Genomic DNA, 25728 nt, shown 5'->3' on the forward strand with positions numbered 1-25728 from the left:
AGGGCTGAGCCATAATTCTTCATCGTCATCAGTCGTCGCGTCAACGAAGTGCACATAATACCTTAGAGACATGTAGCTGGTGCCTCGCTTCTCTCGCAGAATGACGAATAACGGCTTAGTAGGTGCTCCCAAACTTCACAAAAATTGTGAGTTATGGCGTAGTGGGTACCTTTCTAGTGTACTTGTATTTAGCCCCAAGAGTGCTTACAACGGACTCTACAAACGCCGCTCTTCCAGCTTTCACTGTGACTGTGCTGCGGTTTCAGCGCAGGCCTGGCGTTTTTTTTTTTTCGATTTTTAAATGCGAAGCATTTCTTAGCGAACCTCAGGCACTTTGGGCGTTTCTGTCTACGTACCTATCTATCTATCTATCTATCTATCTATCTATCTATCTATCTATCTATCTATCTATCTATCTATCTATCTATCTATCTATCTATCTATCTATCTATCCATCTATCTATCTATCTATCTACAGTGAAACCTCGGTGATACGATCACAGCTCATACGAATTTCGGGATGATACGAATTTTTCGTTGTTCCCGGCAAAGGCCCATTAACCTGCAATGTAATGGATACAGGTGTTGCGAACCGATTTTCACCCAGCGACGTTTGATACGAACGTACGCTACCGCCAGGTACGAAGAGGTGCTGTCCGCGCTTTCGCGGAAGGCGCGCCAAGCACGTGTGAGCGCGGAACGCAAGCGTGGGCATGCGCGCCGCACCGCCAAATCGTTAGAATCATGGTGTAAGAAAAACACTTTTCTTACGGTCAGAATAAGCCTTCAGAGACGCGTCACGGCCTCCGAGATTGTGTGCGCGAATCACTGAGGCTCTTATGTGCCTCCGTGTGCCTCCGCATTTAGATTACAGAGGACATTAGCACCATTTTTTTTTTTCTAATTCGTAGACGCGGGCTGCGGTCATTGTACTGTGTTTACGCGTGCCTGCCTCGTGCATCAGAGATCCATGAAAGGTGGACGAGGACCGCATCGAAGGAAGGCGAGGACGGTCTTGTCGTCGAAGGAGTCAGGCCTCACAACGTCAACATGCGCGACCACTGAGGTCGCACTTGTGTGGGCACGGCCGTAAATCTCTGCAAAATATCCCCACACCTCCGCGATAACAAAATCATAACACAGGACCGTGGTTCTGTAACTTTGTGGCCTTGATTCATCGCGTCAAAGCGCTTCTTTTGTTACTTTCGCTGCAGTACTCCGGTCTCATGCAAAAAGCATACTAAAATTTGATAGGGGCTCTTGCTGTCGCGGGTCACAACGCACCTGGTTCTTTAATTAAATACGCGCGTACGGGCGGTATATTTAAAAGTGCTGGTATGATTACCGACATCTAAGAACTTCACTGACAATCATTCAGGGTTCTTCCTAACGTTGCTTGGCCCTGAAAAACAATAAATGAAAATGTACGCCAGCTTTCTTTTGTCGCATGCTAATTTCCCATGCTTTCTGGTGATACGAATTTCGGATGGTACGAATATTTTTGGTGGTCCCCGTGAGATTCACCGAGGTTTCAATCTATCTATCTATCTATCTATCTATCTATCTATCTATCTATCTATCTATCTATCTATCTATCTATCTATCTATCTATCTATCTATCTAGCCGCCTACGTCTGAGCGCTGTCCTGGTCGTCTCCATAACTTCTAATATACCAAAATTGGCATAACAGGGGATCAGTGTATGGGGAACACGATTCACTGGTCATGACATGAATAACGCAAAATACCTGTCGCGTACGTCATAAAACCCTTTCTCTCAGTAACGTGTGGCACATACCCGCATACCAGAGTTTATGATATGCGGGTATGTGCCACAAGTGATACATAGACTCAACCAGCACAGTGAACGCGAACACACACATTGACACGCAAGCAAAGTGGTAATATTAATAATTGTTGGGGCTTTAATTTTGACTATTTGGTATTCTTTAACGTGCACCGAAATCGCACAGTACACGGGCATCTAGCATTTTGCATCCATCAAAATTCGACCGCCGCGGCCGGGATCAAACCCGCGACCTTCGGGTCAGCAGCCGAGCACCGTAACCGCTACACTACCGTGACGGACACAAGAAAAGTGAGGAAGCTGAAGACAGAACATCCCTGGAAGACGCTCAACTACCATGCACTCGTTCAGGTGGTCCGCAACGTGGACCACATGGATTACGCAAAAACCGGGGTCAATGCTTCCTACAATAAATTTGCCGAGAGAACCAGGCCTCTCATCATTACCGGTGACTGCAACATTGATTTATCAAGACCTAACAACGCCTGGTCTTTATACTGCATGACAGACGGCTTGAATGTGGACAGGGCATCAAAAGACCTCGCTGCCACGTGCAAGACCGGAGGTGTCATAGATCATTTCATCGTAAGAGGCATCCAGGATTTCCACCAGCTGTGTTATACCTCGCACTTCACTACATTTAGGCCCCTCGTAGCCGCGATCACGGACGGATCCGATTAACAAGTCCGGTTTAGCTGCTGGTGCTCACTCATCACGGTGATGAGGACCTTGTTCAAGAACTGTCAAGAACCCCTTCTACACATACACATGGGTTCGTGAAACGTGCGTGCGTTCCCGTGATAACAGATAAGTATAAGCATAACAACTGTAACGCAACTATAACAAATGCAACTGTGACTGTAACGTACGTGCAGTGCGCCTGCGTGTGCCACTCGGCTGTGTGTATCCAGGGGAACTTTGCTGAATGAAGCTTAGTTGCGAGTAACCCCTGTCCTGTGAATTTGTGTTTCTTATTTGTGCTGTTCGGATTCGCGCTATCAAGTATTGAAGAATATAAGCACTACATATCAGCTTACCGCGTCTGGTGATGGTAACACCCATGTTGCTGTTGGCATCGTTACGCAACTGTAAACAAATGGTTATATAATACATATGCGACTCTTCAACATATGAGTGTGCGTATGCCACTTCCACATTTCTCTAGCGCCATTCCGTAACGTTTCGCCACAGTCACCATCCCGCGCATGCTTCGCATAACATCGATTCCCACGGTGCGTGGGATCTGCCGAATTTTTCATTGCACTTTTCACTCGACGCAATGTACAGGACGATACCTTCAGCTGCCCGAGCAACGATAAGGACGCGCGAACAGAGGAAACATTAGTATTACCAGAGTCCTTCAATGTATTACTTACCATTGTGTTCCCGATGGTACCGCGAACGCAGCGTGCCCATCATCTGCTTGGTAATATACACAGCGGCAGGCTCGCTTGATCGCCGGACAATGTCACACCATATTCCACCCGCAGTAAGACCCGCAGTAAGGCATATTGAACTGTCGTCAAACCACGCATTTCACGTCCAGCGGCAAAGAGCAGGCACAAAACGCACGCACACGGCCGACACAGCTGGGCAGTTCAGAAGCGGCGTTCACAAGGCCGGGGAATGACGGCTTTGCTTGGTCATCCCGCACGCTGCTGGGGCCAGCCTAAAACGACTCTCTTCTCGCGTTTATTTCTTTTTTGCTTTTTTTTTTTCCTTCGCGCGGGCATACGTCGCGACGCTTTTTCAAACCTCGCTTGTATTCCGACGCGTCTGATTGTCTGATTTCCTCGCTCTCGCCCACGGCAGGCGGGCTGCAGCCGTCCGAAGGTCGAAGGGCATTTTATCTCGTTTCCTCCCGTTCACAGTGGCCGCTTAAAAAGAATCGCGTTTTTATTTGCGTCGCGTTTTCTCCGCACGGGATTTTATTCCGTGCGATGAGGCAGGCCGCCTTGGCCAGTTCGTTATCTAAAAGCGTATACTGAGTGTACATGCCGTGCTAATCGGCTGCATCGAGGGCTTGCCGGCTTTTCCTTTCAGTTTAATTTTGATTTGATGGAAAAACGACATAAGCGAAGTCACGAAGCGAAGTAACGACAGTACCAATGCGAAGTATCATTATCAATGCGACATACGCGAAGTAACGACAGTATCAATGCAAATAGATCGCGTCAGCGCTTACAACCCAGACGCGATAGACCGCGCCGCGCCGCGAGAAGCAGCCGACCGGAACTATTAGTTTCCAGCAGCAGCCGTCAACACCGTCAAGTTACGCGGAAAGGAAACCACACAACATTGAAGCGAGGTGACGTAAGGCACTGGGCGGGGCTCCTCGAATGGCGCTGTCCTTTCCTCCGGAATGAAGCGAGTTTAGAGGGAGTTGAGAGGGGAACCAGCGCTGGAGTTTCCTTGCCGCCCTGGCGGTAAAAGCGCGCACTTCTCAGCCGCTCCCGCGGACGACACGCACAAGGATGGCTAGTAGCGAAGGCGGTGCGGGCACTGAACGCCGAACAAAAAAAAATGAGGCTGACGGTTACTGCAGCGTATATAAGTGTCATAACTACGTAGGAATGAGAGGTGATATATCTTTCTACGTCTTTCCTGCGAAACCATACGAGCAAGAACGGAGGTAACGTTCGATACAAGCTGTCAGGCGAGCGGGGTAAGTTCGGTCCTCTCTGGCGGCGTCGAGCTGGGGTCTAAAGCGAATTTCGCGTGTTTCATTGTTTTATACAACAGTGAAGACGGCCAGCTATGGGAGCACTTGAGGCATGTCAGTTGACGACGTTGCATCGGCTAAGTTACTGAGCTCGAGTGCTACCGCTGCGACGTGCTTGCAGGCGCCGTCGCTGCCGGCCTTGCAGGAACAGGTGGCCCCACTTATCAGGCGCTGAGACGACAGCTAGAGGCGAACACATAAAAACTGCATTAAGTAAACGTGCACAAGTTTTCGTTCGAAATGAAAACATGTAGTGCCAGCGTTGCGATCACGCACGGAAGTCAACTCGCTGTACGATTAAACCAACTGTGCGATTTACTGCGTACAGCTTCGCGCTTATTTTACACAACTACACGCGCCGTAAAGAAACAGGACAGGAACACGCGGTAATAACCGATCTAGTATCAAATGCTCGCTTACCTGAAGTGTGACATCGTAGCTGGCTTGGTGTACTTGCGAGTGGCATTTCGCTGCAACTTGATAATCGCTGTCACGGCACGACACCGTCTCTTCCACATCGTACACGTATTTCGCCTTGCACAGCTTCGCCCCGTTTTCAAGTGCCTTTCTGCGGAAGTGGTCCTCAGGCCATATTATTTTACTAAAACCATAGCGGAGCACAACTGGCGCCATAGCTGTCAACCCGGGAACCACGCTAGCGGGTTTACGCAGGCGCGCTCGCCGCGGCACACTGCGAAAAATATATAAAGCTTTGCAAATTTTCTTCAGTATTCTTTCGCTTGATGGCGCTAGCTGAATGAGCATTGGCAGAACCTTGTTAATGTTTTATTTTCTCTCTCTCGGAAGCTTGAACCGAAGCGAAACGACGCGCACAGCCGAAACATATGCGAGCTGCAACAAACGTCGTCGGATCGAGCGGCGGACTTATGCCGCGACTTCCCGCCAGGCGCATTTTTTCGGCGCGCCACCTATCCAGCGCTGGTCTCCCATATCTCCGGTCCTGTGGCGGCACGGTGCGGCGCCGCTTCTGCGCCTGCGCGCAGCGTCGACGCTACTAAACCGAGCGCCAGTGTGATAAGAACACTCTCGCCCTCAGAAGAGAAAAACTGTGTGTGCTCCCGCAAGGTTCAGTTGTTGCTGTTACGTCTTTTCGTGTGGACGCATTAAAGTTATGTGTACCCACACTTTATCTTTTCAAAAAATTCTTTCGGCTATATATTTCTGGGAAGGGTCCGACTCATTCCAAGGTGTTTTTCACGCCAAGCCCGAGGAGTGGTTCATGACCGCTTTAAATAATTGCCGCCGTTTCACTACCTTCAGGAAAAAACATTTCGAATTGTTATTCAGAAATTAAGAATTACTGTTAACTTTAAAAACATTATTTCCCTTGGGGCATCTTCACTGGGTCACAGCAACAGGAACGCTTGCTTAGCCGTATGCGAATTCCTTAGAGACACAAGAATTCCTTGTTAATTATTCCCAATTGAATTTGGTACATCGGACTTTCTCGCGCTATCATTGTATGCTATATGATTGGCGCTTTCCAATTTTAATTGGTACATAAGCTAATTCTTCAATTATTCTATATACCTTACACGGCCGATTAGTTCCTTTCCTTCGTCTAAATTCTAAATTTCCCCACTTATATTAACCGCCGGTTTCATGGCCAATTCCCCGTAGTGGGTACCAAGCAAGCAAGCACTCGGTGTGTTTCTGTGCTGAAGCTGTCTTGTCTTCGTGACCCTTTTGCCAGGCACCGTGCCAAAACTCTTCAGAAGAACCCGCCTGTTGCAAACGATACATACATTATGCATCTTTGAAACGGACGGCGCACAAACAAGGACAAAAGAAAGGTACGACACACCACAGAGCGCCCGTTTCAAAGATGCATAACCAATTCCAACTTGCCCAGACATCAATTCTTCTGCAATACATACATTATCTGTAAAATATAGCAGCATTTGCAAGTACTTGGCACCGAGAAAAAATTACACTATCTCCCACTAAAGGGAACCATGTGGGGTCGACTTGAACTTCCGTTCATCACGGGCACCTTGCCCGATGTTAACGCGTCCTTGCAAGTGGAGCACACCATGAATTCACTGTAGTTGCTGTTGCTCGTCTCGAACTCTTGTTGGAGCACGCCACGCGGGTTCATCGCGCGTCTGCAGAACCTCGTTCCCCGACGCCATCACGAGATTGCTGAGAGTGTAAGGGGGAGACGCCGCAGCATCTTACCCAGCGCGTGCCAGCACTCATGGTTTTGTCTGCATTACGCCAAGCTAGGACAGCGTACGGCAGCCCGGGCCCCTAAACTGCTCTGCCCCTATCATCATCAAGGCGGTCGAAGTACAAGAGAAAGAAGACTTCTCCTTGGCGCGAGCGTGCGCTCAGATGGCTATGCTATACTCTGTTCCACAAGTTCCGTGCAGCACTGTGGAAGGGTCGTGTAGCCTTGACTCTGCTGCACGGAACTTCTGGAACATAGTTAGAGAACGTTTATGTGTTTCAAGTTTCTAAGCGTAATTAGGCTGATGGGTTGGATGTCTCCTATTCAAATCCATGTTATAAAGTTTAATGTTTTTATTAAAGGCGTCTCCACAGGCTGTCCTAAAATGCTGTATATTTGAAGCTGAGCTCGCTAGTTTCAAAACAAGTTACAGGTAAAGCTGCGCTACTGATGTTGGTCAAACGAAAGAGCTTTCCTGGGGAATTCTGGTAAGTTTGGTTGTAATTGCCATGACTGACGAGCTTCAGCAGGTTAAATTAGGGACCCTCTCGTAATATATAGTATCGCACTCTAAATACTCTGTTCCAGAAGTTCCGTGCAGCAGAGCCAAGGCTACACGACCCTTCCACAGTGCTGCACGGAACTTCTGGAGCAGAGTTTAGGTGGACGTTCGCCAATGGAACCACGGACACAGCCCAGCGCAAAGCTGCTTCGCATCTAATATCTGCTGAATTATTAGAGAGTTTGAGATTTGGGGACCCGAGACGATGGGCCCCCAAGATGCGTTTGGCAGCCTGCTCTTTAGTTCGGATGATCAAGAGTTTGAGAATTGGGCCAACGCAGGCTGCGTTGGGTCAAGCGCACGGAGTGCCACGCGTGACAAAATTTAAAATCATGCGAGACTCAGGCCATACTGCGCCGTCGCCCGCGCTGCGTCTTCTCGCTGGTAACCAAGACGCCTTGGGGGCCCACGCTAGTTTTCGATTCTTGCGTCTTGAGTCAACGCGAGCGCAAGAGCCCAATAGTGGCATGGGTTCTGCGCATGCGCCCTCGCGGCTCGCAAGCTTCTTGGGTCCCCAAGCTCCTTGCATGCGCCTTGGCGGCTCGCAAGCTTCTTGGGTCCCCAAGCTCCTTGCATGCGCCTTGGCGCTCGCTTCTTGGTCCCCAATTCTCAAACTCTCTAATAGAGAGTTTGAGAATTGGGGACCCAAGAAATCATGCGAGACGCAGTATGGCCTGCGTCTCGCATGATTTTAAATTTCGTCACGCGTGGCGCTCCGTGCGCTTGACTCAACGCAGCCTGCGTTGGCCCAATTCTCAAACTCTGCTGACTATCCGAACGCAAGAAGCAGGCTGCCCAACGCAGCTTGGGGGCCCAGCGTCTTGGGTCCCCAATTCTCAAACTCTCTATTGTGTCCACTGCACATGAACACGTGTCAGAAACAGTTGCACACACAACAGAATCAGCGGGTGGGCCACCGGGTTATCACGTCAGAGAGAGCGAGAAAATACAACTTTGTCAAGAGTCCAGTGCAGACCCTGAGGTTGCCCCGCGCCACCCGGCTACTCCCACGTGGGGACCGGCATGTCTATCCTAACGGCCCTGTCATAGGATCGCTTTGTATTGTTTAGTGTTAATACATACCTGTAGATTCCAGCTTACCATTTAGTAAAACTTGCGCTGACATGACAATGCCCATGAAGTTTATTATATGGTGAAATTTGTGGCGCACAAAGAAGACACGGACAAAGAAAGTGAGGACTGGACGATGCGCTTACTTAACGTTTTCATCGCATTTGATTTTGCTTTGTCGGCCCAGCCAGGACTCTCAGCGCCTGCGCGCACTGTTCAACGGTACGTTCTGCCTCTGTTGAAAAAACATTCTGTTGGAAGTAAGCGCATCGTCCAGTCTTCACTTTCTTTGTCCGTCTTTCTTGTGTGCCACAAATTTCACCATGTATCACCACCAACAAGCTTATTCTTACGTTCTTTCAAGTTTATTATGTCGATATGTCGAATTTAGAACAAGACAAGGATGTGCGAAAAAGCAGCTCGAAAATTTTCAATAAATAAATGACCTCGATTACTCTTGTGGAGATTATGTTTAACTACAGCAGTCACTACCGGTGACATGATCATCAGTAACTATCATCAATAAACTACCACAAATATCCTTCAAGGGTGACAAATCAGCACTTTGAGCTCAACTACAGTTACCGTTGAGAATCTTTATCTTCTCCGATATGATCTCAGAGTGTTTCTCCAGCCAGCTGCTACTAAGGCACTGAGCGTCTAGCTTCAGCGCAGAAGCTAAGCCTCCCTTGGTCCCGCAAACGCCCTCAACTCGCACGCCATTATCAGACACCTCAACCACGTTCTCGCAGTACTTGTCGCACACATACACGCGGCCCTCTACTTTCAGAGTGTCACTATCCAGGCATGCCCTGCGGCCGGCGCGCCGCTCCTCGTGCATTTTCTTGACGAGCAGTCGGCGTTGCTGACGTACAGTATAGGAAAAGTCCTCGCGTATCCCGATGCCCGTTCCCTTAAGCTTGCCACTGGCATTGAGCACTTCCCACTTCTTCGGCTCTCCACTGAGCTTTACCAAAATAGGCCTGGGTTTGGAAGCAGATTTTAGTCTATACGCGCTCACGATCTGATCCAAAGTAAGAGGGAAGTTGAGGAGGTTGTTGACGAGCTTAAGCACAAGCTCACCACACCACTGTGGATCCTGTTCGGACTCCGGAAGACCGAACACAACTAAGTTGCACTTTCGCTGCCTCTCGTCGACTTTATCGAGATCAATCTGGGCACTGTTTATCTGCTTGGTGAGGTTGGAATGCTTGTGGTACAGCTCGCGTAGTCGTTGCTCTGTCATTTCCATGTCACGAAGCAGAAAGCGCATTTCGTTGCAGGCACGGTCCAGGGTGTCCAAGCGGTATACTGACTGTAGGTATAGGGCCTCGTATTCTTCGGCATTCACCGAGCCTGTATCGAGGTATGGCGTCATGAAAGACTCGTCGAAGCCGGTCGATTCCATGAAGTTTACGGCAAGCACTGTTACATGTATCCTTGCACAAGTCACTGCACGTACACTAGGGTCGGCAGTGTGCTTGTTCTGACAGGACTGGATGTCATGAGCTTAAAGATTGCCAGTTTTCCTTTCACCCCTTGTCCGATGAAAAAGTGAAGCCGAGCGCAATTCACATCCTGTAAACAATGAAGAAAAATGAGATATTTGTAAATCAGAAGCACAGAGGCGATGGGCGATGCTTAAGGTATAAGCAAAGTCCTTCAATAACTTTTACTGATCATGAAGATTTGACGGCAATTTCGGTATATGCGTTTATGTGCATTTAGGCACAAATGCCCAATATAGGCATTTATACACACAATAAAAACACTGTAAAAGGTTTTCTTAACCTCTCATTCCCGCTCATGCATCAAAGCGGTGCGATAGGAGCGGTAGGAACAAAATACGCATTTTCCTAAAATCCGTTCTCCAGTCATCACCAAGGACAGGCGCGCACATCCGGTAGGCAGCATTGCGCAACCGAAAGTATGGATGTGGTGCACGAGAGGCAATTAGCATGAGCACATCTATCTCTAATTATGAGGCTGCAAACTGCGCCACGCGCACCACTGCTTGCGTTTTATTCGGCGCCGATAGTACGTGTGACAAGTTTTAATATGCAATTCCAACTCGTCCAATACACGCTAGTTGTGGGCAATAACCCACTTGTCGCTGAACTTATCGGTGAGCTTAACAAAATACCAAGAACTACACAGGGCAAGCGCTGACTGCCAACTGAAATATTTATTGAGCATAACCCATGCTTAAATAACAAGGCGGCAAACGACGCGTACATGAGAGGCCGGTTAGAAAAGAAGTTACAAAAATAGCAAATTGATAACTATCTGAGTAAGCTCTTAACCGGTCGCAGAAGAGTGGTAAGTTGGGCGAGTTGGTAATGATCCATTATGTAACTGCGCAAAAACGGACGGTGACACAAGAGGAGAGGAAAGCACAAACAGGCGCAGACTATCAGCTGAAGGTTTATTGCAAGAACAAGGCAATATAAAGGACAGGATAAAAGCAAGAAAGGGCAAAGGGGGAGGAGGAAAAGCCAAGAGGGACCCATATGCCGAGACATTCCCCTCGCACCAACGTAACAATGTACGGACATGGGTTGGTAACAAAAATAGCGCTTCAGAATGGGGCATAGCGCTAACACACACGGACGAGGAAGAGACGACAGCGTCCGTGTGTGTTAGCGCTATGCCCCATTCTGAAGCATATAACCAACTAGCCCAAAAATCCACGTTGACAAAAAATAGCGGTGCTGCCCTGAGTGACTTCAACGGTCGCGAAAGGTACCAGCAAGCCTTTCCTAGTGCAAAAGCGGTCGGATGGCGAAATGAGTGCAATGGTGTCGGGCAGACCAGCGCAGTCGACTGACACAGCCGTCGACGAGTTTAGAGGCACTTTGGTGTCGTCTTTGACGAGGATCTTGCTCGATACCGATGAACTGTCTGCTGGCGTAAAATCTGAGAACAGGGAGAGTTCGATTTCGGCTGGTGCGCAATGAATTACAGCGTCGTGGCGAGATCCCATCCCAGGATGACGTCGTGGGAGCATGCCATCCCAGGATGACGTCGTGGGAGCATGCAGCAATTATTATGAACTCGACGTCGTACAGAACGTCCTGAATGACGACAGGAGCTGTGCGTATTGCTGTAGGATGAATACTCTGGGAGCTGGCTGTACGGAGGGACATCCCCGAAAGTGGCGTAATCGGCTCAATGTTTTGTCCATAACGGATACGGCGGCTCCAGTGTCGACAAGGGCAGATGCGCGAACAGCGTCCACAAACACGTCTATCACGTTCGATGGGCTTCGCTGAGGGCTTTCGCAGTTCGATAGCGTCGCAGCCCTTGCCTCATGGACTGAGACGACTAGTTTTCCTGGTCGCGTGCGACCGGACGTGGCCGCATCGGCGACAGTGAACGACGTCGTGGAGACGGAGAGCGCCGAGTAGATGGAGCTTGACGTGACGTCGGTTACAGCGGCGTAGGTGGGTCGTAAAATGGGCGGTTAGACTGACTGGTGGCGGGTGACGCGACTCGAGGCGGCTGCACGCGATTCCGGTAACGCGCCACGTGGCCGGCGTAACCGCATGCAAAGCATATGGGGCGGTTGTCAGATGTCCGCCATCGGTTCGCTGAAGCAGGGCCCGCCCATGGCACAAGATGTGATTGACGGAGTGGCAACTGAAATGACGGCATGGTGGGCTGCAGTCGTGGCCTATACATGACGTCGGCGTAGACAGCCGGCACACCCGCTTCGAAGGACTGAGGTCTGGCGGCGCTTTCGGCGTAACTCTGTGGGGCAGCCGGAGGGATTACTGGGGACGTCCTTGCCATTCACTTGGGGATAACTCAGCGGTGCAGGAGCCGGATGGCGCTGGTGGTACTCAGTGTGTGAGGTCCTGTCTCTTTCTATGTCATCCTTTGTGCGTGTTCGCTAGCAATATGGAAGCAGGTTATATAAGAACATTTATTCATTTTCTTAGATGAGATTTGGCTTCCGTTGTCCCTTCCAAATGACGGCTTGATGGTCCGTGAAATGTAATGGGAGCGGTTCTTGTATGGGTTGCAGTTGGACGTTCGTGAATGCAATGTCTATGCACGTCCCTCGGATGGTCGTGGGTTTCAAGTAGTCATAGGATGAGCACGTGAAAGCATATCTGCAAGCCATGTGTTGTATAAGCCAATTATTATTCCTGTCTGCGATATCCACGTTAAAATCACCAACCAGTATGAACGGTGCATTCTTGTACTTTGTATTGTAATCTTTCAATGCCGTGTCGATGTATGCCTTGACATTTCCGACCGACAGGGCTCTCCGCTCCGCCGCCTTGTCTTCCATATGGCGCAGCGACTCCGAGCGAAAGAATAAGCGCGCCAAGAGCGAGCGCATTTCATAGCTCTCACTCCTAGCGGTCTCCCATCGCACTGCATCGAAACATCTCGAACGATCGCCTCCATCCAATGATCTAGTGATCGCTCATCACATTATGCGCTCCCATATATCTAAATGGAGCCAGCGCCGCAGCGCCATCTCGTATTTTAATTCGTCAACTATGCTGCGCTAGCGCCATCTAGTGATATCCCGTCACACTAGCCTTTACCATGTATCTCTAGGAGCGAGCGCCACCAACGCCATCTAGTGATCACTTCACGAACTAGACGAGGTGGCTACGACGGAGGAGGGACTGAAACACGGCGTAAGGAGCTTCGCCCCTAAAAAATGGCTACCATCCTGCCCTGCGAACGTGAATGTCCAGCGAATCTGAATCAAACACCACACATGTTGATGGGGGGTATGTCTTATTATTACTTTAGAGTAATGGTAGGTGATAATCGTTTTGTGGTCACTTAAAACCGCATGCTGAAGCATCAAAAGCGCATGTTGGACGATAAGACGCCTGTGAACAATGGGCAAACCTCACGTGTTCCCGGTAAAGATTTGGTTGCAGCTGCTTTGCATTTCACAATAGGGTTTAAATGACGTCAAACGGCCCTTCCTTCTACCCGCGTGTTTCCCACTTTCATATATAGAAGGGAGACCCGTCTAGCAACTCATTCACTTCATTCTAAGACTGCCATGGGTAGACCACGGAAATTAAAGACACCAGAAAAACAGCGTGAATGCAATGCTCGACGAAAAGAACAAATTCGACTAGGTGAAAATGGTCGCGGAACCAATCACGATCTACCACAGCGACCACAAAGCGATTTTCACTACCATAACTCTAAAGCAATTATATAACGATTTTCCATGGGGACGAAGCCGTTCCGAGGTAGAGGTATACAGCTGCGCTGTGAAAATAGCGCTCTCGGTGGCAAAAACATGGAACTATTGGCGCGGACGCGTTTATTGCAGGAAGTCTGGCTAGCCTTCACAGCGTCACAGCTGATGCGCGGACGCGTTTATTGCAGGAAGTCTGGCTAGCCTTCACAGCGTCACAGCTGATGTATAAAACATAGTTACAGCTAGCTGCAAGTGCGCTATTCCTTCTATACTCGAATGAAGGAAAGATTACTTTAAAGTGAAGTGAAAGTAAAGTGGACGAAAAGATAACTTGCCGCCGGCAAGGACCGAACCTGCGACCTTCGAATAACGCGTCCGATGCTGTACCACTGAGCTACGGCGGCGGTCATCTCCCCGTCCACTTTATAGGGTATATATGTGTGTTGGAACCATTTATCGGGGCCATCGCAGCTGCAGTTTCGTTTTCGCTGTGCGGTCTGTCAACCTTGTGCGGAGCACTTCGTGTTCCCTCTCTCTTTTCTCTTTTGTTTCCCACTGGTGTTGCACCGTGTGGCAGCACCGCCTTTTTACGGATGGTTATAACATTAAATATCAGTTTTATTATACGTTGTCGCCGTCCGTCATCTGCCCGAGGAGTAGCCGCTACAGAGACGCGCGCCATGGAATCGGAACAGTAAAAAGGCGATCATCGCCAACTCTGCTGCGCCAGGACGAAGCGGACGCCGTTAAGCCTCGCCATCGCCTTCGTCGTTCCAAACATAGGAGGCCCCGCATCGGAGTCGTCGAAATGGAGCCATCGGACTTTGAGCCCGGCTCGTCTCAAGTAAGCCCAGACCGCTCCCTCTTCAAACACGATGCGGGAGAAGAGCAGACGGCGCTCTCACGTTCGGGACACTCGTCGCGTTCTACGCGTTCCGGGCGCTCAAGTGCGAGCACAGCCAGCACGCTCGCTGCCAAAGCAAGAGCCGAAGCCGCGGCGGCGCGTACGCGGGCGGCGTTCATAAAAAAGGAAGCAGCGGTAAAACTAGAAAAGGCAAAGCTGGACGCTGAGTTAGAGGTGTTACGCTCGGAGGGAGAGGCAGCGGCTGCGGAAGCGCAAGCTGACGTACTGGAAGCTGTTGCACAAGAAAGCGAAGAGCATCACATCTGTCGGGCCGCTTCGCAACGGTCCGAAGACCGCGCTCAACGCACGCTTGACTTTGTGCTTCAACAAGCTACAGTGCAAGCCGCGCCGCACTCGAGACCTCCGGAACAGCAAGGCGGGGAGCATCGCGGTCTCCCAGCTGCTACTGACGCACCCGGAGAAAGCGCTCAACGCACGCTTGCCTTCGCGATCAACCAAGGTCCAGCGCAAGCCGGCTCCCACCCGCAAACCGCTGAGCAGCGACGGCGGCTTAATTTGCCAACGGTTGGAGAGGTGCACGAGGTCCGTGCTGGACGCATACCAGACAGCGCGCTCAACCTGACACCGTCACAATCCGGCTTGACCCCAACGCCCTCAGAGCAACACGGCCGTGAGCGCTTCGATATCGCTACTGGACATTTGAACCCACATGGTCGGTACGACAGAGGAAGCCCGCCGCCCATTGGCTTACACCGCCGCCAGCAGGAGTCAGTGCCGCCCCCGAGATGGACGCTATGGCGAAATATCTAGTGCGTCGAGACCTCGTCAGCTCGGTGCTCGTGCAATTCGACGATCGTCCTGAAAATTACCGATCGTGGAGGTCAACATTCCAAGGAATGACGCGAAGTCTCGACTTAAACGCAAACGAAGAACTTGATCTTCTAGTGAAGTGGCTCGGGGTGGAATCATCGGGCTACGCAAAAAGGCTCCGCTCGGTCCATGTCGCCAACCCAGAAGCTGGTCTTCGCCTCGTTTGGGAAAGGCTAGAGGAATGTTACGGCCGACCAGAAGTGATCGAGGATTCCCTTTTTAAAAGGGTTGCAAACTTTCCCAGGCTCTCGGATAAGGACACGCACAAGCTGCGGGAGCTGGGAGACTTACTGCTAGAACTGGAGTGTGCAAAGGCTGATCCTCACCTCACTGGGCTCAGCTACTTAGATACTGCCAGAGGGATATCGCCCATTGTGGAAAAGCTACCACCTCGTCTGCAGGAAGCGTGGATTTCTAAGGGATCCAGGTACAAGCAAGACCGTGGCGTAGCCTTTCCTCCGTTCGCCTTCTTCGCTGAGTTTGTCCGCGGCCAGGCCAAAATGAGAAATGACCCAAGTTTCACGCTCAGTTCTGCGAACGGTGCGGTCCCAAAGCATGAAGGAAACAGGAAGGCACCCATTTCGGTTGATGTCACCGATGTGGAGCTCGGCTCAGAAACATCTCCCGAGGCGCGCAAGAAGATGACGAGCTCGAACAAATATTGTCCTTTACGCAAGAAGCCGCACCCTTTGCAAAGGTGTCGAGCATTTAGGGAAAAACCACTGGATGAGCGCAAATCTCTTCTGAAGCAGTTCAGCTTGTGCTTCAAGTGCTGCACGGCTACAGACCATTTCGCGAAGGACTGTAAGGTCGTTGTCACTTGCGCGGACTGTGGCAGTGGCAAGCACGCTACAGCACTCCACCAGAAGAGTCCTTCCAGCGTGCCTTCCGACTCCAAGCAAGGTGCTAAAATCGACGAGCCGAACCCTGAACTGCAGTCGCTTAAGGTTTCCTCAACGTGCACAGAAGTATGTGGACGTGGCTGTGCTGGCAGGTCATGCTCCAAGATCTGCTTAGTAGACGTGAGCCACACAAGCGAGCCTCAAACGAAAATGAGAATGTATGCCATCCTAGATGATCAGAGCAACAGATCCCTGGCTAGATCAGAATTCTTCGATCTCATCGGGATGAATGGTCAAGCTACCGCCTACACACTAAAGACGTGCTCGGGAGTTGAAGAGACTTCGGGGAGAAGAGCTTCTGGTTTCTTTGTTGAGGGTGTCAACGGAGGGGAGAAGTTACCACTCCCAACTCTCATAGAGTGCAACAAGCTACCAAACAACAGGAGTGAGATCCCTACGCCCGAGGCAGCACGGAATCAAGCTCACCTCAAGGCTATAGCTGAACAAATCCCCAGCCTTGACCCAAATGCAGAAATTCTTCTTCTGCTCGGCAGAGACATTTTGCGAGTACATAAAGTCCGCCAGCAACGAAATGGTCCGACCGATGCACCATTTGCCCAAAAGCTCGACCTTGGCTGGGTAATTGTGGGCGATGTCTGCATTGACCGCCAACGCACATCCGACTACGTGACCAACTTCAAAACAAACATACTCGTAAACGGTCGCCCTTCTTTCATAAGGCCTTGCTCCAACCACTCCCGTGTCAAAGAAAACCTTTCCGCTAAGTCAAACAGGACGCGAACTTCCCAACTTGTTCTTCATTCATCATCTACGCGAGACTGCTATGATGACGTCGCCGACACGTTATTCGAGGTGACCAAGGAAGACAACCAACCTTCTCTTTCTATGGAGGACAGGAAGTTTTTAAAAATCATGGACACAGAGTCTTTCAAAAACGAATCGGGCAACTGGGTAGCGCCCCTCCCTTTCCGTTCCCCGAGACAGCGACTTCCTAACAAGAAACTAGCTCAAACTCGTCTAGTCACCTTGAAACGCACACTTCAGAAGAAATCAGAAGCATTGAAATCTTTCGTGGCCTTCATGGAAAAAATGTTCGAAAATGGCCATGCGGAAGAAGCTCCGCCCCTTGCTGAAGGAGAAGAGTGCTGGTACCTTCCTATCTTTGGCGTGTGCCTTCCGCAGAAGCCGGGTGGAACTAGAGTCGTGTTTGATTCTAGCGCTCAGTATGAGAACACGTCTTTGAACAGCGTCCTGCTCACCGGCCCAGACTTCACAAATAATCTGTTGGGCGTGCTCATCCGATTCAGAAAAGACCTCATCGCGGTGACAGCAGATATACAACAGATGTTTTACTGCTTTAGCGTGCGCGAAGATCATAGGAACTACTTGCGCTTCCTGTGGTTCCGCAACAACGACATCCAAAACGAGGTCGTAGAATACCGGATGACGGTGCACGTTTTTGGTAATAGTCCATCACCGGCCGTCGCAAACTATGCTCTTCGGAGGACAGCACGGGAAGGGGAAGAGGAATTCGGCACGGACGCCAGGCAGTTTGTGGAAAGAGATTTTTATGTTGACGATGGTCTTAAGTCCCTTCCCACGGAGCGAGAAGCCATCAGCCTGTTGATACGCACGCAAAACATGTTGGGAGCTTCGAACCTTAGGCTTCACAAGTTCGCTTCTAACAGCCCTGCGGTGATGGAGGCGTTTCCAAGGGCAGACCGAGCAAAGGACCTGAAGGATCTCGACCTGGGCGTCGACGCACCCCCGATCCAACGCAGTCTGGGAGTCTGCTGGGATCTGAAAGGAGACGTATTTACCTTCCGGGTTCCAAAACAAGAGAGACCATTCACCCGGCGTGGCGTCTTATCAACCGTGAATAGCTTGTACGACCCTCTAGGATTCGCGGCTCCCGTCACCATCAAGGGAAGGTCTCTTCTCCGCGAGCTTGTCGCAGAGACCTGTGATTGGGACGCCCCACTTCCTGATGAGAAGCGAATGGAGTGGGAAGAGTGGAAGGATTCCTTGAAGGCGCTTGAGAATCTCCATGTGCCTCGTACGTATGTACCCGCTTCGCTATCTGCGGTGAGTCGGAGGGAAGCCCACATCTTTTCGGACGCCTCGAACAAAGCAGTAGCCGCCGTGGCATACCTGAAGATCACCGACGACAATGGTGCGTGCCATATAGGGTTTATAATGGCTAAATCTAAACTGGCGCCACGTCCTGAACACACTGTTCCTAGGCTCGAGCTCTGCGGCGCAGTTTTGGCAGTGGAGCTGGCAGAGCTCATACAAAGAGAAATGGATACTACATTGAACTCTGACGATTTCTACTGCGACAGCAAGGTCGTCCTCGGCTATATACACAACGAGACGAGGAGGTTCTATGTGTACGTCAGCAACCGAGTGCAACGGATTAGGCGATCGACACGGCCAGATCAGTGGCATTATGTTCCGACAAATATTAATCCTGCAGATCTTGGCACAAGGTTCTTGCCCGCGTCGAAGCTTCAAGAGTCAGGATGGCTAACTGGCCCAGAATTTCTACGCCGCCGCGAGGATTGTTTAGAGATCCTACAAGGAAGGTTTGATCTCGTCGGTCCTGACCGCGATACCGACGTGAGGCCTCAAGCAACCAGCCTTGCAACCACTGTGAGCATGCGAGGACTTGACGCCAGTAGATTCGAGCGCTTCTCAAGTTGGACGTGTTTGACACGTGCGATAGCAATTCTCGTACGCGCGGCGAGCAACTTCCATGGCGGCAGGTCTGCTCGGGACAATGGTTCATTGAGTTTGACGCGACCATCTGCAGAACACGTGACTCGAGCAAAGGCAGTCATTATCCGTTCAGTGCAGCGCGAGGCATTCTCCGAAGAATTAAAATGCTTAGATCAGGGGAAGCGCATCGCAAAATTGAGCCCACTGCGGAAGCTCGATCCATGGGTTGATCCCAATGGGCTGCTGAAGATTGGTGGTCGCCTAAGCAGATCCCAGTGGAGCCAAGACGAGTCTAAGCCCATTATCATCCCCGGAAACCATCATGTGGCCATGCTCCTTGTAAGGCACTACCACGAGGAAGTGAAGCACCAAGGTCGACACCTCACCGAGGGAGCTATACGAGCAGCCGGCTTCTGGATCATTGGAGCTAAACGACGGATCTCCTCGTACATTCAGAAATGTGTTACGTGCTGCAAGCTGCGGGGAAAGCAACAAGAACAAAAAAATGGCAGACCTGCCCACAGAGCGGCTCAGCACAGAGCCTCCTTTCACTTACGTGGGTCTCGATGTTTTCGGACCATGGCAGGTGACTGCACGTCGCACTAGAGGCGGTGAAGCGCACAACAAGCGTTGGGCTGTATTGTTCACGTGCATGAGCGTTCGAGCAGTGCACATAGAAATCATGGAATCCATGGACACCTCAAGTTTTATAAATGCCTTAAGAAGATTCTTTGCCATTAGGGGCCCGGCAAAGCAGTTACGCTCTGACTGTGGCACAAATTTTGTTGGAACATGCTCAGAACTGCAGTTGAACGTGGGTGGCCAAGACTCTCAAAGAGTCAACACGTTTCTATCAAACTTGGGTTGCACTTGGGTATTTAACCCACCGCACGCCTCGCACATGGGTGGAGTGTGGGAAAGAATGATCGGCATAGCCCGCCGCATCTTAGACTCCATGTTGTTAGAACACTCTCCCGGCCGCCTCACCCACGAAGTACTCACTACATTTCTGGCTGAAGTTACGGCCATCATAAATGCAAGGCCTCTCGTTCCAGTCTCCACAGACGCCGAGTGCTGGGACATTCTCACACCTGCGATGCTCCTGACCCAAAAAACAGGCGCCAACACTCTGGCACCTGGTCTCTTTGACTGCAAGGATTTGCACAGACGTCAGTGGCGCCAAGTCCAATGGCTCGCCGATTGTTTCTGGAGCCGTTGCGGCGTGACTTTCCTGACCACGCTGCAGAGTCGCCGCAAGTGGCAGTTGCCCAGGCGGAACAGCAGGTGTGGTGACCTAGTGCTTCTCAAGGACAAGAACGTCCACCGCAATGAGTGGCCTATGGCACGTGTAGTGAAAACGTTTCCCAGTGCGGATGGGAAAGTGCGAAGGGTTTGAAGTGAAGACTGCAACCGGTGGTGTAGTGAAGACGTTCTCCCGACCATGACCGAGACTGTTCTTCTCATAGCGCACGAGGACTAATGCACTGTATTCCTTATAGCTTACATAGAGTGGTATCATGTGATACCAGGCGGGGAGTGTGTTGGAACCATTATCGGGGCCATCGCTGCTGCAGTTTCGTTTTCGCTGTGCGGTCTGTCAACCTTGTGCGGAGCACTTCGTGTTCCCTCTCTCTTTTCCTCTTTTGTTTCCCACTGGTGTTGCACCGTGTGGCAGCACCGCCTTTTACGGATGGTATAACCTTAAATATCAGTTTTATTATACGGTTGTCGCCGTCCGTCATCTGCCCGAGGAGTGGCCGCTACAGAGACGCGCGCCATGGAATCGGAACAATATGTGGATTGAAACTTAGGAGTGTCAGTCAGCGCCAGTCGCAGCCATGGCGGCGAGTGTGGAACACTTTTTTTCTGCCTTTTTGGCGTCACGTAGCACGTGATATATTTACGAGCAGGCAGCTGACAGCTGACCAATAGTCCCTCGCATACTACCTGAAGGCATCATGTCTGCCAGAACGAGACCCTCGCTATGAATGAAGGAAAGATTACTTTAAAGGGCTCGTTTTTCTTTGTTAGACAAAATATTATTGAGTTCTAACAGACAGCAATGCCAAGGAAAGTATAGGGGTGTTATTTGTAGTAATTAGAATATAAATGTGAAGAAAGTAAAGTGGACGAAGAGATAACTTGCCGCCGGCAGGGACCGAACCTGCGACCTTCGAATAACGCGTCCGATGCTCTACCACTGAGCTACGGCGGCGGTAATCTCCCCGTCCACTTTATAGGGTATATATGTGGATTGAAACTTAGGAGTGTCAGTCAGCGCCAGTCGCAGCCATGGCGGCGAGTGTGGAACACTCCTGAAGGAAAAAATTGTAGCGCAAAGCAACACACGGACAGACAGAGAGGACGGGACTGGCGCTATTTTTTCTGCCTTTTTGGCGTCACGTAGCACGTGATCCATTTACGAGCAGGCAGCTGACCAATAGTCCCTCGCATACTACCTGAAGGCATCATGTCTGCCAGAACGAGACCCTCGCTATGAATGAAGGAAAGATTACTTTAAAGGGCACGTTTTTCTTTGTTAGACACAATAATATTGAGAACTAACAGACAGCAATGCCAAGTATAGGGGTGTTATTTGTAGTAATTAGAATATAAATGTGAAGAAAGTAAAGTGGACGAAAAGATAACTTGCCGCCCACAAGGACCGAACCTGCGACCTTCGAATAACTCATCGGATGCTCTACCACTGAGCTACAGCGGCGGTCATCTCCCCGTCAACTTTATAGGGTATATATGTGGATTGAAACTTAGGAGTGTCAGTCAGCGCCAGTCGCAGCCATGGCGGCGAGTGCAGTAATTAGAATTTATATTCTAATTACTACAAATAACACCCCTATACTTTCCTTGGCATTGCTGTCTGTTAGTTGTCAATAATATTGTGTCTAACAAAGAAAAACGAGCCCTTTAAAGTAATCTTTCCTTCATTCATAGCGAGGGTCTCGTTCTGGCAGACATGATGCCTTCAGGTAGTATGCGAGGGACTATTGGTCAACTGCCTGCTCGTAAATGGATCACGCGCTACGTGACGCCAAAAAGGCAGAAAAAAAGAGTGTTCCACACTCGCCGCCATGGCTGCGACTGGCGCTGACTGACACTCCTAAGTTTCAATCCACATATATACCCTATAAAGTGGACGGGGAGATTACCGCCGCCGTAGCTCAGTGGTAGAGCATCGGACGCGTTATTCGAAGGTCGCAGGTTCGGTCCCTGCCGGCGCCAAGTTATCTCTTCGTCCACTTTACTTTCTTCACATTTATATTCTAATTACTACAAATAACACCCCTATACTTTCCTTGGCATTGCTGTCTGTTAGTTCTCAATAATATTGTGTCCTTCTATACTCAGTAGTACTTTCATGTCTCACTGCCTGGCGCTGATATGTTGTCACTTGTGTATGGTTAAATTGCATTTCAGTATTCACTGTAGAATGCTAAATACACAGCTGCAAGGACAGCGGCCATTTGAAGTCTCGCTCAAATTCTGACAAAGCCTACTGAAGAGAGCTTCCTGAAAACAGCATCGAAGTAAAAAAAACGCCAGGCCTGCGCGGAAAGCGCGGCACAGTCACAGGGAAAGCGAGAGGGGCGGCATTTCTAGAGACTGTTGTAAACTCTCTTTGGGCTACTAAAAATTCGAGGACCCTTAAGCTTCGCCTTTAAGAGTTCAACGCGATAGCGAAATCCGGCCCCTAGTGCGCACTTCAACCACTAAAGGCATACTTATTAATGTGCGTTGTTACACACACACGCACACAACACACACACGCGCGCGCGCGATGTATCTATAGTGATGGTACAGGTTTTCGATCTAAAGCACTTCCCTGTGCTAGAGTCGAGACATGTTTCTGATGTGGCGAAGCCTTGGTACTGTTTAATGGGTAGCGCTTTCCAGAGGCTTTTAGTAGGACGTCCTCTTCTGAACGTCGCTCGCGCTCGGAGCCCGTGCTTTTGCCTTGACTGTCGCCACTACGTATTGCCGCTGAGTGCCGTCCAATAAACACTTTAACAAATTGGTGGAGAGGGCTGTACCGTCACAACTTCGGTCCTCATTCGATGCCCCTGGCACTTCGATCCCGTACCCTGCCATCTACCATGCCTGAAGACGCCGCCGAGCAGACGCTTCCGCCTGCACCGACCTCATGTCCCGGTGTCCATGGGCGTAGGCAGGAGGGTGCAAAAGGGGCACTTGACCCCCCCCCAATCCACGCCGGCACTTCTCGTTCTACTAGACAACTAACCTTTGGTAAATGGAATATTCCACGAACTAACAATGTATATGAAGAACGGCTTTTGCAGTTCGTTGGTATCAAAATCTGGAATGTTATTCCTTTTGAAATAAAAATGTGTTCTAATTTCACTAAGGCACTAGAAAAACACTATTTAGAAGAATGTACTGATTTAATAATGTCCTATCATATTTAGTCTGATAACTGTCTTAATTTTAGTATGTAAGTAGGTGATTTTCTTTCTTCGTTCTTACCTGTGTTGTAACGGATTTGTGCGGTTATTTCATGTACTGTAATATGTCTTTGCCGGATATTATATAACTTTTTAATTACACTCTTCCGAAGTGCCATTATAAAATGCTTCTTTTTGGACCCAAACTAGCCTATGGCTATGGGTCCACACAGTGTATGCAAACATTTTATAAAAAAACGTGAGCATTAAAATTCAATTCACTTGCCCCCCACCCAAGCTACGCCAGCTCTCCCCCGTCCCCCAGCCTCGATGCAACACAGGTTTGCACCCCCAAGGCAAAATCCTACTGACGCCCATGCCGGTGTCGCTCGCATTCGCGATCCCCCTCTTCACTGGAGCAGATGGGGCCGACGTCGAGGACTGGCTGACGATTTATGAACGCGTGAGTGTTCCCAATAATTAGGACGACGCAGGAAAATTGACGAACTTGGTCTTCTACATCGCGGGTATGGCAGGCCTGTGGTACAACCACGCCTCAGATTTTACGGCGTGGTCCGACTTCAAGACCGCCATTATGAACGTATTTGGTCGCCCTGCCGTTCGCAAGCTACAGGCCGAACAGCGTTTACCCGAACGAGCTCAGCAGGCTGGCGAATCCTTCATCAGCTACATGGAAGACATCCTCGATTTCTTTAAGATAGCCGACGCCACCATGTCTGAATCTGCAAGATCAGGCACATTATAAAAGGAATCGATGACGATGCCTTCACGATGCTCCTAGCCAAAAACCCCAGCACAGTGGCAGAGGTCATAACGCTCTGCCAAAGCTATGAGGAGCTGCACCGGCAGCGGTCGATGACCTGTCGCTCTCCATCACGCGACGCCGAGCTCGCTGGCTTGTCGACCATATCCGACCACTCCGCGTTGCTCGCGGTGGTGAAGTCATTCATGCGCGAAGAAATCGCGCTCCAGTTGTCTCTGCTGGACTTTGCTCACCCTCAGTGCGTTCCACAGCCGTCAACAACTTTTCTCCCTCCCCTCCATCGAGCGATCAAGCAAGAAATCGCGGAGGTCATGCCTGAGTACCCGTTAATGCATTAAGCTGGGCTAGTTGGTATTGATTGTATGCTTCCATATTCCTAGCGAACACGCACGACATAACCTCACACACTGGTTCTCACGTCTTTCATGATGATGTAATGGGCGAATTTTCACGGAAGAGTCATGCACCTCCGGAGCTTCGCCCACTCATCATCATTCACCCCGTGGATATGCTGTGATATTTTTTCTTTAGGCTGCGTAATAAATAAAAATGCTTGGTGCCTCAGAAATAAACGGATTCCGCTATACGAGTGACGATAGGTATTTCTGTGAAAGAATCCGTAAACAGGGGGTGGGTGCTCGAGCCAACGTTTCGACAAGTGGACTTGTCTTCAAGGCTGGAACTGATTTCCTTAGCTATCGTGTGTATATGCTTCGTGCCCTCTCCAAAAAAAGGGGTGGGGAGGGGGGGAGAGGCCACCGCGACGACTGGGTGAGTCATAAGGAACGCGAAAAAAAGGAACAAAAAGCGGGGAGGGGGGGAGTGGGGGACGGGAAGGTGTACGTTTCACTGAATGATTGTCAATGGAAGCACGTGGCATTTTAACAATACTAGGTTCGAAATGCCTAGAAGAAGTGATTAACTCTCATTCGTTTTCGTTGTGTATGTACCATACCGAATAGATTCAAGAGTCCCTTAGAAACGTTAATGCCTGCTGGCTGGAGTCTATTTAATTTGTGAATAAGGTATGACTCTGTATATTTTCTTTCTCTTGGGGACCGGAAGTTTGACTGAAGTATGTAAAGTTTGAGATCTTCGAAGTTGTGACATTAAGAATGTAGAATGTAGAATGGAGAATGTAGCAGGTCACAACTTCGAAGATCTCAAACTTTACATACTTCAGTCAAACTTCCGGTCCCCAAGAGACAGAAAATATACAGAGTCATACCTTATTCACAAGCTCAATACACTCCAGCCAGCAGGCATTAACGTTTCTAAGGGGCTCTTGAATCTATTCGGTATGGTACATACACAACAAAAACGAATGAGAGTTTATCCCCTCTTCTAGGCATTTCGAACCTACTATTGTTAAATGCCACGTGCTTCCGTTGGCAATCATTCAGTGAAACGTACACCTTCCCGTCCCCCCCTCCCCCCCGCCCCCCGCTTTTTGTTCCTTTTTTTTTCGCGTTCCTTATGACTCACCAGTCGTCGCGGTGGCCTCTCCCCCCCCCCCCTCCCCAGCCCTTCTCCCTTTTTGGAGAGGGCACGAAGCATATACACACGATAGCTAAGGAAATCAGTTTGTAGCCTTGAAGAAGACAAGTCCCTTGTCGAAACGTTGGCTCGAGCACCCACCTCCTGTTACCTGCATTTTTTCATCGCAGCTTCCATC

General features: G+C 50.0%; 2 protein-coding genes across 2 annotated transcripts; one reads left to right on the plus strand and one right to left on the minus strand.

Moving 5' to 3' along the window:
• Positions 1-8711: 8711 nt before the first annotated feature.
• LOC119377004 (uncharacterized) lies at positions 8712-9929 on the minus strand. The gene has a single exon (XM_037646646.2). The coding sequence runs from the start codon at positions 9759-9761 to the stop codon at positions 8925-8927; it is 837 nt and encodes a 278-aa protein (XP_037502574.1). The 5' UTR covers positions 9762-9929; the 3' UTR covers positions 8712-8924.
• Positions 9930-15296: 5367 nt separating this feature from the next.
• Positions 15297-20193, plus strand: LOC119377005 (uncharacterized; the record flags this gene model as incomplete). The annotated part of the gene is made up of 3 exons (XM_037646647.1): positions 15297-18306; positions 18946-19407; positions 19970-20193. Coding segments are annotated over exons 1-3 (3696 nt in total), but the record flags the coding sequence as incomplete, so codon positions are not given.
• Positions 20194-25728: the final 5535 nt, after the last annotated feature.

Source organism: Rhipicephalus sanguineus, unplaced genomic scaffold (genome assembly GCF_013339695.2).
Source record: "Rhipicephalus sanguineus isolate Rsan-2018 unplaced genomic scaffold, BIME_Rsan_1.4 Seq3122, whole genome shotgun sequence".
Lineage (NCBI taxonomy): Eukaryota > Metazoa > Arthropoda > Arachnida > Ixodida > Ixodidae > Rhipicephalus > Rhipicephalus sanguineus.

What these genes read in the sequence shown, in the direction of transcription:
- LOC119377004 (XM_037646646.2), bottom strand. Translation starts at nt 9,761, where the DNA reads ATGGAATCGACCGGCTTCGACGAGTCTTTCATGACGCCATACCTCGAT.